Source organism: Lipotes vexillifer, unplaced genomic scaffold (assembly GCF_000442215.2).
Source record: "Lipotes vexillifer unplaced genomic scaffold, Lipotes_vexillifer_v1.1 scaffold491, whole genome shotgun sequence".
NCBI classification, from domain to species: Eukaryota; Metazoa; Chordata; class Mammalia; order Artiodactyla; family Lipotidae; genus Lipotes; species Lipotes vexillifer.
The window spans coordinates 1695558-1709326 of record NW_006770548.1 but is presented as its reverse complement, the minus strand read 5'-3'; the positions used below and the strand labels follow the sequence as shown (position 1 = coordinate 1709326).

General features: G+C 58.2%; 1 protein-coding gene across 1 annotated transcript in view; it reads right to left on the bottom strand.

The window, feature by feature from the left end:
• Nucleotides 1–13769, bottom strand: part of BSN (bassoon presynaptic cytomatrix protein) — a 90280-nt gene that overhangs the window by 13196 nt on the left and 63315 nt on the right. Inside the window, exons 4-6 of the mRNA XM_007446210.1 lie at nt 10181–11065; nt 2331–2801; nt 1–1883 (exon numbers count right to left, since the gene is read on the bottom strand). Of these exons, the coding sequence (XP_007446272.1) occupies nt 1–1883; nt 2331–2801; nt 10181–11065 (3239 nt within the window). The remainder of the gene's footprint in view (nt 1884–2330; nt 2802–10180; nt 11066–13769) is intronic.

Genomic DNA, 13769 nt, shown 5'->3' with positions numbered 1-13769 from the left:
AGAAACTGCTTCTCCTTCTTCTTGTCCTCAGCAAAGGCCAGGCCCCGTGAGGAGGCCTGATGCATGCGGGCAATGCTTTGTGACGTCTGAAGGATCTCCTGGTACACGGCTGCTCCCAGGCTGGCTGGTGTGCCCTCCGAGGCCAGCTGAGCAGCCCCACCATAGTCACGGTCTGGGGTGTCCTGGTATTCAAAGGAACCCTGGCCCCGGGGGCCTACGGGCTGAGAGGGGCCACCATGGGGCCCACGGCCCCCTGCTGCCTGGCCTTGTTGCCGCTGGAGCAGCTCGGCCTTCCGCATCATCTCCTCATAGGCCTCTTCAGCGCTCTTGAGGGGCCGGCCGGAACTGGGAGTGGTGGTGCTGCCCAAGGGTGTCTCGGTTGGAGAGTAGAGGGACATGAAGGTGGGCAGGTTGTACTCACTGCCTGACTTGTAGAGCCGAGAGGGGCCCCCATCCAGGGCTTCAGCCTCCGAGTCAAGGGAGGGTGAGGGCGAGTATTCGGAGCAGGAGGAACGATGTAGCTCCTCCATCTCGGCTGCCTGCCTCAGCTCCTCTGTGGGGGAGGCATCCTCAATGGGTGACAGGTTGCTGGGGGGGGTCTTGGAGCGCTCACGCCGCCGCTGGGCCCGCAGCTCCTCCTTGTCACGCCGGGTCTTGCGGGCCGTGCTGCGGATGCGCTGCTGCTCCACCTCCCGCATCTTCTCCTGCTCGCGCAGCAGCTCCTCCTCTTCCCGCAGCTCCTCCTCCTCTGAGGAGTCCTCGATGGTGGGCAGCAGGGGCCCATGCGAGCGGTGCCGGGCCTTGCGCTGCTGCTTGGCTTCTTCCAGCCGCTGCCGGCGGCTGGGGCTGCTGTCACTGTCCTCCTCCAGTGAGGACAGGGAGGTGGGCGAGGTGCCCGAGGTGTAACTGGGCGTGGAGGCCGGCAGTGTGGAGGAGTGCTCCCCGCGGGAGCGGTCCTCAGGCGAGCCCGTCAGGCTCTCCATCTCCAGCTCGGGCTCCCGGTCTAGGCTGGGGTCGGGGCCTTGGCCCAGGTCCAGCTCATGGCCGTAGCTGCCAGTGCTATTGAGCTCGATGGTCTTGAAGCGGCGGAGCCCGCCCTGCAGAGCCCCAGTGCCGTCTGCGGCCTCTGCTGGGCCTCCCTCGGAAAGCAGCTCCTCATAGCCCGTGGTGGCGTTGTGGGGCAGGCGCCTCTTGGGCAGCGCTCCCTGCTCTTGGCTGGGCTCGGGCCTGGGCCGGGGGCTGCCCTTCTGGGAGCCATGTGTGACCGGGCCGTGCCTGGCGGGGGCAGCGTCATCCTCCTCCAGGTTGTCTTCTTCGGCACTCATCTCCAGGATCTGCCGCCTCATGAACTCCTCATCAGTCAGTTCTGCTGCCCGGGATGGGCGCTGGGGCGGAAGAGGGGACAGGCCACCCTCACTGCTGTCCTCCACGTAGTCGTGCCTCAGCTGGCTGCCGAAGTCGTCTGAGGACTCAGCCGTGTCCTGCTGCTCCCTCCGGCGCCCCCACTCCAGAGAGTCTTCTTCCTCCAGGATATCCTCCAGCTCCTCATCCGAGTTGAAGGCCTCGGGCATGATGGACAAGGAATGGGGCCGCCGCTTCTGCTCCTCACCACTGCCGTAGCGGGGCTTGCTCCGCTCACCACTGGGGGCTGGGCCCTGGAACTCCAGCGAAGGCCTCATGCTGCTCCCCACCTTGTGGAGCTCACAGGGGCTGGGCGGGCGTGGCCCTGTCGCCCCTGCACTGTCCAGCTGTTCCACCTCCTGCTGCACAATGCCTGTGATCTCACTCTGGGAGCTGGAGACACCATCGGAGGAATAGCCTGTGTCGCTGAGGCTCTGCGGGCTCCGAGACAGGTCCTGAGAGTAAGGCTTGCCCACTGGCTCCTGCAGCAGGGTGAGAAGCAGACACTGACTCCCCATGGCAGACGGCTCGTGGGGGGAGTCCAGCCCTCTCCATCAACCCAGGGCCCTGGGGAAGGGTACCTCCACCTCCTGGGGGATCAGGGCCCACCACCCACTCCATTGCTCTGGTCTTGAATAACCTGCAGGTTCCATGTCAAACCTCAAGCAGCCCTAGGTTCTCAAAGAGAAATTTTACTAAATCTACTGGTAGCAGAACCCAGCAAAGCATCCAATAAGGTGTCAGACACAGGATCGGCCTAGAACTCACAGGCTTTAGGCCCTCTAGGGCCTCATCTAGGCGTCCCTGCTGTCCTCTGTGGCCCCAAAGGGCCTGTCCCACGTCTACATCCCAGTCCCGCAGGGAGCTAAGCCCTTCTCTAGATTGCCCTGCCTGAAAGCTAGGATCCCTGGGAAGTAAATGAGACTGACCTCCGCCTCCCCACCCTTGGGGGCTTCTGGAACCCCCGCCTTGACGACAGGGGTGGCAAGTTCAGTCCTCCGCACCCCAGCCTTTGCTTTAGGAATCCCAGGGGGCAGGGTAGTCTCTGGAGGTGGCTTCAGCACCGGCTCAGCTTTAGCTGGGACTCCTGTCTTCTTTTCCTGGGCACTGCTCGGGGTCCTGATGGGTTCAGAAGCCCTGAGGGGCTTGGCTTGGGGACTAGCCTTGGTAGGAAGGGGACTGGCCTTGGTGGGCAGGGGACTGGCCTTGGCAGGCGGGGGGCCTGATGGCTGGCCCAGCCCCGGTGGCCCTTTCTGCTTCGGAGGGGCTGTTCCAGCTGCACGGTGAGGGGCCCCTACAGGGGGCTGCTGTGAGGTGGGCAGGGTCAGTGGGGTCGGCTCTCCCAGGCTGCCCTCCAGCAGCCGCTTAGTTTGGCAGTTCAGACAGAGCCACTCGGTTTTCTGTATGGAAATGAGAGAGGAGGGGTTTGATGAAAATCACAAAGACACTGAAGTACACAAAGATTATTCCTGTGACTTCTATAACCTTAAGGAGGAGAAAATCTCCCAAAGCATGACACTAAAGGCACGAGGAGAAAAAGACTGATAGGTTTGGTGCTCCCAAATGACAGACGCCCCATCCTTCAGAGGCATATGTAGAGTTAAAAAGACAAACCCAAAGGAAGGGTCACTTCCTTACCCCATAGAGAGCTTTTCACTTGGCCTGCAAAGGAGGAGAACCTGTATGAGAGGGGAGGCTACAAAAGTAGCACAGTGTCTGGAGAAGAGGGGGCGCTGGGGACTCACCCCCAGGGTGTGAACAGCTTCTGGGAGGGGTGCAGAGTCCCCCAGGTGAGAGCCCCCGCAGACCAGGAACAGCATCAGGCAAGGAGCGCCTCCCAGAGGCACTGTCCCGCCCCAGGCTCCGAGCTCTCAGGCCTCAGACACCATCCTTCTCCACCCCCGAATAAGGGCTGTGCTGGGAGGGTGCAGGCTCATGGGGCCAGGGGAGGCTGTCTGGGAGAAGCCCTGCTTGGGGGTGGGGGATGGAGCTGAGCAGACCCCTCTGTTCACACCCCCCAGCCCAAGTCACCTTGTCTTAGGCCAGCAAAGACGCCCAGGCAAAAGCCTCCTCCTGCTCCCCCGGCCTCTGGGCTGTTCTTCCGACGGGACCTGTGTGTGCCAGCCCTTGGGCCAGGGGCCCTGCTTCCTCCAGAGTTGGGCTGGGATCAAATCCTCAACCATCAGTCCACCAGTTTCAGGACTACCCTCTCTGTGTCAGTCTAAGTGCTGGGGACTGGAGACATAGCCATGATTAAGACGGACACACAGGCTGGCATGCAGCCTTCTTGGAACCCAGAGCCCCAAAGAGGTCATTGTGAGTATGACATGGGCATCAATGGTGAATTTCCTAGAACACCAGAAACCAAGTCTAACTCCCCAGGTCCCACTGTCTGCACAGGGAGAGAGTCAAGCATCCCAAGCCCTGAGCAGGTGATTTCTGTAGCAGGTCAGAAGCTGGCAGGAGCATGTCTCCCAGGAGCCTCCTCCAGGGTCAGGGCTCCTCCTTGGCAAGAATTGAGGTCCTGTCCTGGCCCACGAGGGAGGGTTGGGTGGGGAATGAGAGTAACAGCACACACCTGTGCCTGCTCTCATCCCAGGGGTGCAGAGCCTCGGCACCCCTACTGTCCTACTGTTGCACATCGGGGTGCCAAGACACTCAGGCTCCCACCAGCAGCTTGACCACTAGGATGGAGCATCAGGGGAACCAGAGGACACAGAACTACAAGGTCAAAGAGCCAGGGACAGGGCAAAGAGGTGGCCCTTGGCCCTCACCAGCCCAAAGTGGGCCAGCATCCTCAGCACCCTTACCACACACACTGCCCCTAGGCCCAAGTCAGACCCTAGCCCACCTGTCAGAGCCTTGGAAGCATGGTACCTCCAGGATGCCTGCCCTCAGCCTGGCATCCACAGGCCACCATGGCAAGTACCATATCAATGATTCTGCCCTGATTTCCTGCCCACAAAGCTACACACCACATCTCTGCCCTGGGCCCCAGCAGAGGCCAGGTCAGGCGGGTGGCAGGGCCTTGGTGTTGACTGAGGGACAGGTCTGCTCCACAAGCTTGTTACTCAGGGCCTTGAGACTGCTTCCCTGAGACTGGAGCTCCAACTCTGCCTGGAGGTCCAATTCCACACACAGGTCCTGAGCAGAGGGGCTCAGCTATGGAGTGGGACCCTTCAGAGGTCCTGCAGGTACTCACCCTGTTCCTTGTAGGGCCTGGCTCTAGCACCACTGCTGACTCCCCTGGACCTTATCTGATGCTCTGTGTATCCCCCATACAAACTCCTATGAAGCAATGGGTGCTGGCCACTTGCTGGGCCTTGGGCTCACTTGGTGCCTAGGGAAAGTGCTGGATGGGCTGAGCCAGGAATCCCATCCATGTTCCCCCAGCATCACCTGAGGTCACAGTGGAACTCCCTCCATGTCAGAGAGGACTGTAAGGTGGCAAAATGATCCTAGAGAAGTGGGAGGGGTGTTAGTAAAGGCCCAGAGAGAGTTCTGGAAATGAGCGAACAGCCCCTTCCCTAGCCCCAGGATCAACATGATGGGGTTAGGATCTGGGCCTAGACAGTGGGCTGGCCCAAGGCAACACTGCCCTGACTCCACCTTGGGTCCATGCACACAGCCATCCAGGTTAGGCCTCTGAAGATTCTGTCATCTACTTTGGCTCACCTTGCTGGTTTGGCAAACCTCCGACCTCCACCTCTGGCCTGCAGACCCCACCCCAGAAGTAACAGTCCAAATGAAGCAAGGGCACCTTGGAAGGGTGGCCTGGATGGAGGCGACAGACCTAATGCCAAGAGCTCAGAGGCAGCCCCTGCAGTGGCCTGCTTACCTGAGCCCAGAGGCCCAGCCCTCAGCAGAGCATGTCAACTGTGGTCACATGCTCCCCGGGGTTTCGTTCCTTCCCACGCTTACTCACAGAGGCAGCCAGGCTGCAGAAGGGGCTGCCCAGCTGGCCCTCTTGCTCCTGGCTCTGCTATAGCAGGCAATGAGGGAAGGAGGGAGGGAGCGAGGGCAGGCAGGAGGAGGCATGTGAGGTAAGAGCTAAAAATAAACAGCTGAACTGGCTGCTGGAGGCCCTTCCCCAGCCCTCTGGGGGTGGTGGGAGAAGGGTACAGGGCATTGGGGCCACTAGAGGTGGAGCCAGGGAGACCTGGCCAAGGATGGGGATGGGATGGGAGGCAGGCTGTGCCTGGGGGCTGGAAAGCAGCTGCAAACTGAGGCCCTGACTCCTTTATTCACGTTGCTCTCATCTCTGCCCCTCACTTCATGCCCCCACCCCAACCCCGCTCCTTCATTCCCTGTTCATGCATTCCCTCTCCCCGTTTAGTGTTTACCCGCCTCATTCAATCATTCACTTGCACGTTCTCTCTCATACTCTCCCTCATCCAGCCCCAGCCCTTGGGGAGCTGCTGCTCACTGGCTCCTTTTCCTATCCCCTTTGACAAGTGGGCAGGGGATGATCTGGGACCTGGGGATGGACATGGGAGGCTCTGATGACCATTTCTGCCTTGCCTCCCCCTGTCCAGTTCCTTTCTGGGGGCAGGAAGGTAGGAATCCCCCAAGGGCTATCACCACCTAATAACGGTGGGAGGCGTAGATGTGCATACCTTCAGATGGAGCTAGGTGGGTTCGGGGCGAGGCAGGGGAAGTGAGTTATCTGAGAGAGTTGGTAGGGTACCCCACAGGCGGCTGAGACCTGCTACCTTCCGGAATCACTGGCTGCTGTACCTCACAGGCCAAGAGAGCCAAGCGAGGCTGCATTGGAAGCTGGGCATCCTCCCTGCATTGTCTGACACAGCCTGAATGACCCTGCAGAACACAGTCTCTCTGCATGTGGAGCTGGCCTAGGTGTCCGTCTGGTTACAGCAACACTGGACTGGCTGCCTAGCCCAACATACCCCCAGCCCCACTGCCAGACCAGGGGCAGTGGATGAGAACTCCTGAGAAAAGGATGCCCAGAGGTTAAAAATAAAAGAGCCCAAGACTTGCACACTGGACCACAGGCATGGCCATCGCTGGTGCTGCTGTTCCTCTACGGACCCTTGCTCTGCTCTCCCTGTCCCCAGACATGCGTAGGCTCCCCTTTTTGGGACCTCTGCCTCCGATAAGAGGAATCATCCCTGATATCCCCAACGTTTGCCTTTATGGTTGGGCTGTGCTCTCCTCACGCTCCAGCACCAAATGTGTCCATTCCCTGTGGCCATCCCTCATGAGATGAGGATCTTGCACTGGCCACGGGGTCAATTCATACCCAGGTAGTAGGGGCTGGTGGGGACTCCTTCTTTCCTGTACAGAGACCCTCTTTTAGGACACTCTGGTTCCAATCTCTTGGCTCAAGGGCTGACTGTGTGTTGGACCTCACACAAGTATCTGAAGTATGGCATCTCACCTGGTTCTCACAGAAACCTAAGAGGGAGAACTATGGCCCCCAATTCCACAAGGGAGGAAACAGGTCTCCCTGAGATCACTACCCCACAGGCAGACTGAAGCAGGTCTAGAGCAGAGGCAGCCCCCACCCCAAATAGGCCCAGCCCGTCCCACACATCACAGGTGCCAGGCCCTTTGCCCAGGGAGGCCTGACTTCTCAAGGCCACGGCTGGTATTTTGGCAATTATAATAAGATGAGAAACGGGCAGTGTTACTATAACAACTCCAACTCCACTAATTTCTTCACAAACTCTATTTTGAACCGAAAGCCAACTAAAAATTAAGCCAGGCTTCCCTGGTGGCGCAGTGGTTGAGAGTCCGCCTGCCGATGCGGGGGACACGGGTTCATGTCCCGGTCCGGGAAGATCCCACATGCCGCGGAGCAGCTGGGCCCGTGAGCCATGGCCGCTGAGCCTGCGCATCCGGAGCCTGTGCTCCGCAACGGGAGAGGCCACAACAGTGAGAGGCCCGCATACCGCGAAAAAAAAAAAAAAAAAATTAAGCCAGAGGGTACTATTATCTTTCAAAAAGATAAATAGGTGAAAAATTTGGAATCAACAACTGTTAATCATGAAGTGACTCACATTTTATAGCACTATGGTTAATTTTTCAGAGAAAATTTCAAAGGGAAAAGGGATCTAGTCTTATTGCCTCCTCCATCGTATGCTCTGGACTCCCTCTTGAGAAAGAAAGTAAAAAGGTTTTTACAGCTCAGAGAGTTGGGGTAATTCTCACCCTGGCAGCCCAGACAGGTGGCTCCAGCCACAGGTGGAGCCACAGCAGGTCTAACAGGTCTAGGGGGGAGCTGGCCCTCCCTCAGGCCCCCAGCCTGCATGCAGACATGCCTCATGCTGTGCACAGAGACAGCCAGATGGAGAGAGACAGCCAAGGCAGACCTACCCCTCCACCTCCCTCCCAAGGCAGGATGTGTCTGGGCCACCTGCCGAAAAGTCAGGAGCCTCTTACCAAGAACACACAGGGAAACACAAAATTGCTCTAAATGCCAAATGACCATTCACTGAGATGGGACCAAAGATGGCCCATGGCCTGGTTAAGAGCCTCAGCTGGGAAGGGCAGGGGAGGGGGACACACCAAGCACCAGCCCTTCCCCACCAGCCTCCCCAGGCTGCCAGCTTGCACCTCTGATGGATGATGGTAGCACAGTCTCACGGTGGGAACCACGGGAGGGGGCATGATGGCTGTCCATCCACACTTTCCCCAGGAGCAGCCACAGGCCCTCTGGGGATAGCAGCATTAACAAGCAGAGCCATGAGGAGAAAGGAGTCAGAGAAGCTGGGCCATCTTCTGACTGCTGTTAGGAGCAGGAAGCAGGGAAGCAGAAGCTGTGGGTAGGGAAGATCTAGGACCAGGACGCCCAGCAGCTTTGCCATCAGGCCCATGGAACCCACAGATCCTGTGGAGGCAAGGGTGGCCCTGGCCAAGGAGGTGGCAGTGGGGCAGGACATGGAGACAGCAGGACATGGAGGGATTGGGGCAAGGGGCAACACTAGCTACCGAGGGGCAGAAGCTCCAGGGGCCAGGGAGGCAACAACCAAGCCTCTAATGAAGGGCTGAGATCAGAATCCAGACCGCTCACCCAGAGTCAGCATGTGACTGAGACACTCCTGTTTGGGCAGATCAGCACTCCCCCTGGCCTGGCCTAGAGGGCGCTGAAAGGAACTGTCAGGAACATTTATACTCCTGGACAGAGACAGTTTTCCCCTCCTCTCTGCACATCCTGCTTAATGAGGAAATGTGGGCCCGGAGGTCCCTCAGGGGCAAGGGTCCTCCAGGCTGGGCCAGCTCAACAGTCCAACAGGGTTCAGTGTCAGGCTGCCCCACCCGGCAGTGGGTGTGTGCCTGGCTCTGGACTGGAGCTCCTCTGGCCCTGTGGTGACCCCTTGGTGCCCCCTCACCGCCCTGGGCAGCCAGGCCAGCCATCCTCCAGTGAGCCACTGGACCTAGGGCTTGGGGAGGTGGCAGTGAGGACCTGGAGGGCATCACATGAGGCATCACACGAGGAGGGCAGTCATCTTGCTCAGGCTGCTCCTCCCTGTATGTTGGAAAATATGGCCTGTGGCGGCCAAAGTAGTCTTCCTTATCACAGTGGGCTGCTCGCATGGAGGCCTGGCCCAAGGCAAGTCACAACAAGGCGCCACAGAGACCATGACTACACCACACACTCCTCTGTTGTCTCTGGGCCAGCGGTGGTCTGCATTCCACACTCTGCCCAACCATCCGTCACATATGGCTTAGCCCAGGGGCCCCAAGACTCAGGTGGCTACCGTGTGCAGGAGGAGTGGGCTTGGCTTGACATCACCTGATATGACACAGCTGGGGACACATCCACCTTCCAAGATGAGCCAATCATAGACCGCAAGGGCACACACGGAAGGGGACACACCCAGGTATGGGCAAGGCAGCCAAGGTAGGGGTCACATGGATGGCCCTGGGCAGGGCGGAGTAGGTGAGGGCAGGGGCAGGAGCAGCCTTCCAGCCCAGGCTTGTCCTGCTCTGCCAGGGTGCCTCCACACCTTCTGAACCTCCCAGGCTGGGCTCCAAGCTTCAAGAGAGCACCAGGCCGCCTGCTCCCTTCCACCCAGCTCTGCACGGGGCCCAGAACCCTCCTGTGGAAGAGGGACTGCAGAGAGACAGGCCCCAGCCCCAGCACTCCCTCAAACTTCCCTCTGGGTAAGAAGAGCATCTCTGAGCATCCCCACAAACAGCCCCAAGGAGGGCTAGGCCCTGCAACAGGAAAGTATGTGGACCAAAGACTGTGGCTTTGACAAGCAGATATCAATACCCACGACCTCAGACGAGGGGATGAAGGGAAGACACTGCCTGGCTGGGCTGCCCCGCTGTAAGAAAGCCTTCTGCCCTGCCCTGGGCATGGGGGCACAGCCCTCTGCCTAACAGCCTTTCAACCCCTGTGAGGGTCACAGACTGAGGGCAGGGTACAACTTCAGGTTCTTCCTGCATGAGCAGTGGGGGTTGGCATCTTCCATGAGGGCCATGCCCATGATAGCCAGGAATGGGGAGGCCGATTCAGGGCCTCCTGAACCTGGCTACCTCTGGGACCAGCCTCAGGGCACTGGTCAGCCGATCAGAGGCAGTAGGCACCATTATTCTGTCCACTGTGCCAGTTAATTCTCTGAGTGGAAGGACAGGCCGGAGGCAGGGACAGGTAAGGGAGCATAGACTCTCTGCAGCTGTGTAGGGGCAGCCCTGTGATTGCTGCAGATCCCGATTTCTACAGTCCTTTCTGGTTCCCATGCCCCCCATCACCCCAGGCCTTGGCCCCTCACCAAGGCCCAAGGGAACATGCTTGGATCAGCTCTCTTACCTCCACCAGGTGGGGCGTCGGGTTGAAGCCACACAGGTTGCACACCTGGAGTTTGCATGTGGTGCAGGTGTTATAGTTGGCGGGGCCCTTGCTGCCCACGTTGAGCTCAGCTTGGCACAGTGGGCAGGTGGCCCTTTCCTTAGGCATGGTCTTTGGCTTGGCAGCAGCCTTGGCCACTGCCTGGTGTTCTGCTCTGCCATGCTTTGGACTGGTCGTTCCCCCAGTTCTTGCCAGGGTTTCAGGCCCTGATCCAGGACCTGTTTTAGCTCCAGGCTCAGTCTTGGCTCCAGGTGCTGGCCCAGACCCGGGCCCTGAGCCTGGAGGTCGTGGGCCAGTCTGCTTGCTGGCATCACTGAAGACGATCTTGGGCGGCCCCTTGCTGGGGGCAGCCTGGCCCTGGGGGTCGGCCTCAGGCTGCACAGACATGAGGGTGCTCGCCTGGGTCAGCAGCGATGCACCAAGGCCAAAGAGCTTCCCAGTGAGGCCCTCCTGGGTCGGCTCAGCAGCACCAGGCCCAGAGGGCGCTGTGGTGCCACCTTTGGCCGGGGCCTCTCCTGCAGGTGGCCTGGGCTCAGCTGTGGAACGCTTGATGGGGAGAGGGGGCTGAGGAGACACCCTCCCCACCTCCGGAGGGGCAGCTGCTTGGGCAGGCCCCAGCACTGAGGTGGCTCTGGCTGTCTCAGCCTGGCGGGGGCCAGGCTGTGGTCCCCCTGGGCCCCGTGATCTCTCTTGCTCCGGCTTCCCCAGGGGCTGTTTGGCTGGGGAGTGGACCGGAGACAGGGCTGGGGAGTGCAGCTGCTGCTGGCTCTTGGAGCGAGGCGCAGTGGTCATGTCCATCCCTAGAGCCCTCTGCATCTGGCAGTTCAGACAGAGCCACTCCTTCACCTGAGGAGGAAGCATCATGGTCATCAGGGTGGTCAGGACTGGGGGTGCCCATGGTCCAGGTCATTGCAGCAGCCAGGGCCACAGCAGCCAGGGCCAGCTCCTAGCACAGGCAGGGGAACCAAGCCCGGCTCTGGTGTTTCTGGGCTGCCAGGAGGTGGGCTGAGGGACAGATAGCACTGCCCTGCCCTCTAGGAGCTGCCAGGTGCGTGGAAACGAGCAGAGGCAGTCACACACACCCCACCCCCAACTACCAACACACTGCCTGCCAGACTGCCTGCCAGGGTCCTCCCCACGCCACTGGATGTACCTCAGGCCTGCATACACCATCCATGTCCACATCCCACCTCACCAATAGATGCTCCCAACCTCCTGGTTGGATGACCCCAAAAGCCTCCAACTGGTCACTTTCTTTCCCCTGCTGCCCCCTTCAGGCTGTTTCCACACAGCCGCCAGAGTGACCTTTTGAAATATAAACTAGGAGGGAAAGCATGGCCCTAGAACAGTGCCTGGTATGCGATAGGTACTCGATAAAAACTTGCAGAATGAATAAAGAAGTGCAGAGTAATAGGTACGAGAGGGAGGCATAGAAAATAAAAAGAAACCATGATTCCTGTCCTAGAGGAGCTTAGAGTCTAGCTGAGGAGACAAGATATAAATGAGCAATCTTGAGAGCAACGTAAGTGAGGGCAAAGTAATGCAATGTAAGTGACGTAAGTAGAATAAAAATACCTTTTGCTTTCTTAAGGAAGAGAAATTTTTTTAAAGAAAATGGGATAATTTGTGCCTCCAGAATAAACAAGGCATGTGTTGCTGTTCCCATGATGGACGTGTAGTTTCTCTCTGTCATTAACTCCTCCCTAGGACAGCAGGCTCATGACTCAGGTTGGGCCAATCACTGGTTGCAGCTAGGGGTGCAGGGATGGGCATGTGACCTTGCAAACAGGGCCAATCAGAGCCCTTCCATGTTACTGGGTGAGTGAACAACAGGAGACAGGCTCACTCATCAGAAGGACATAGCCTTGGAGTGGTCAGTAGCCTTCTTGCCCAACATGCAGAGAGGCACTAAGGATGAAGTCAAGAGACAGTTGGAAGCGGAGGTAAGACAAAGAGGAACGAGCAGAACTGATGACTTTATTCAATTCCCTGGATCCAGCTCTGCCTTAAGTCTACCCTCGGACTTCCAGTTACATGAGCCAATATCATCTTCCTCCAAAAATCCACATACAAATCAGAGAATGTCATTTACAGGCTCAAACCCCTCTAGTGGATTCCCACCACACTTAACCATGGGAACTCTTTACTGTGACCCATGAGGCCCCCGATCTACCCCAGCCTATGCCTCTCTCTGGCCTCCTTTCCTGCCCTCTCCCCTTTGCTGTCTCACCCCAGACACGCCGGACCTCCTGTTCTGCCAAGTGGTCCTCTGAGCTCTCTTCTGTAACCAGGGCCTTTGCACTCACTCTTCCCTCTGCCCCCAGGTGCTGCTAGCTATGCAGGTCTCAACCGAGTATCACTTCACCAACAGGGCCCTCCCTGGCCACACAATCGAAAATACCTGGGACTCCTCTAGTGGTCCAGTGGTTAAGACTCCACAGTCCCATTGCAGGACGCCCGGGTTCAATCCCTGGTCAGGGAACTAGATCCTGCATGCTGCAACTGAAGAGCCCACATCCCGCAACTAAAGATCCCGCATGTGGCAACGAAGATCCCACATGCTGCAACTAAGACCCAGCACAGCCAAATAAATAAATACATAAATAAATATTTTTTAAAAAAAGAAAGAAAGAAAATACCTCCGAAGCACTCTGTAGGTAATCACCCAGTTTATCCTCTTCACAGTACTTATTCTTTCCCAAAGCTTCTGCTACTTTGTCCCTTTGTCCCTTTGGGTGTCTCCTGTATCCTTGCCCCAACCATGAGCTCTTGTTTAGGTGGTCTTGGGACAGTGCACAGTGTGTGGCACAGAGCAGGGATCACTCCAGAAATGCTTGCTGTAGGATTAATCCTGACAACCTATTAATAGGGGCATAGCTCTTGCAAGGCTGCAGCCATGAGAATGGAGATTCAGCATCCCATGAAGAGGCTTCTCCTTCTCAACCAGAAAGGCAGAGGCCAAGTCTGCTCATCTATGGTTGAGCAGCCAGAGTCTTTGAAAGCACCACAGTGGCCCAGTTGCCAGGGAAAGGTCCAGTCTGGTCCCTGGGGCAGAAAGTTCCTTCTGCCCACCCTCAGGGGTGCCTCCAGCCCTGCTCTCTGCCTTGAGGTCACAGGGCTGTGCTGCTGCCGCTGTGGCTGACTTGCCACAGTTTGGAAGCCTGGGCTTGGTTGTCTTGCGCAGCAGCCCAAGAGCAGCATCCAAGGAGTGGGGAGAAGACTGCACTCTGATGAGTACCCCCTGGCACCCTGCACCACACAGGGCATGTTCGTAGGCATTCTTGCATTTTATCTTCACGGTAGAGAAAACCAAGGTCTAGTATGATTTAGCCACCAGCTCTCACAGTAACCCAGCTTGGAAGTGGCACTACTGGCAAGATTGGCCCTGCCAGCCCTGCCCAGCTCCTGAGCTGCAGGTTGCAGCCTGTGGCCTTTTGCATGTCTGCCTCTTCTGCAGACCGCTTAGCCTCACCCAAGTCAAGTCATGGGTCTAGAAGTGGCCCCTGCGAAACTCAAAGACCAAGCCTGGCTCTAGAAACCATAAGAACAG